Source organism: Penaeus monodon, chromosome 23 (assembly GCF_015228065.2).
Source record: "Penaeus monodon isolate SGIC_2016 chromosome 23, NSTDA_Pmon_1, whole genome shotgun sequence".
NCBI classification, from domain to species: Eukaryota; Metazoa; Arthropoda; class Malacostraca; order Decapoda; family Penaeidae; genus Penaeus; species Penaeus monodon.
Window position 1 is genome coordinate 29,051,841 of NC_051408.1, and position 596 is coordinate 29,052,436.

General features: G+C 45.8%; 1 protein-coding gene across 3 annotated transcripts in view; it reads right to left on the reverse strand.

Annotated features, from left to right (window-relative positions):
- The window catches only part of LOC119587918 (E3 ubiquitin-protein ligase XB3-like), a 46,347-nt gene extending 45,969 nt beyond the window's left edge, over nucleotides 1-378 (reverse strand). For all 3 annotated transcript variants that reach the window (XM_037936628.1, XM_037936629.1, XM_037936626.1), the window contains exons 1-2: nucleotides 243-378; nucleotides 30-106 (exon numbers count right to left, since the gene is read on the reverse strand). In XM_037936628.1, the coding sequence (XP_037792556.1) occupies nucleotides 30-96 (67 nt within the window). In that variant the 5' untranslated portion in view covers nucleotides 97-106; nucleotides 243-378. The remainder of the gene's footprint in view (nucleotides 1-29; nucleotides 107-242) is intronic.
- Between the last annotated feature and the right edge of the window lie 218 nt (nucleotides 379-596).

The following is a 596-nucleotide window of genomic DNA, read 5'->3' on the forward strand; positions in this document are numbered from 1 at the left end:
ACCACTGGCAGTATCGGAAAATAACTTACTGTTTTTCTCGGCGCCACACACAGCAGGGGTCACCACCATGACGAGCAAAACCACAAACCTCCTCATTGCAGCGGTTCTGAAACATAATGAAAAGATGACAGGTCTCCTCTATCTTTCCTAGCCTGCACGACCACCACATCTTTTCGTCTCTCCCTTACACATAATGATATATAAACGAACACCTCTTGTTATATAAATCTGTCGCAGTGTACCCTCGCTCTCTCCGGCCAGTGCTGCAGTGAAGGACGGCGCTCACAAAGCCATGTGGGTTGCGACCACATAAAGAAACACATGCATCCTGCACCCTTGCCCGACGCCTACTGCCTCCTCACAGCGCAGGAGGATGTAGACCCAGTGTTTTCTTCGTCTAGAAGTCCTTGCTCCTCACTCCTTATTGGTGGGTCCTTCGTGTAAAGGAGGGATTTTTTCTTGGAAATTTCTTGCTAGCTCTAATGAACGAGGAGAGGCAAATGCTTGCGGGATTAGTGTTATTAATTTGTTTTAATATTGGTAGTTTTTGTGTGAGTGATAGTAAGATTTTGTACGTGTATGCGTTTGTTTATACA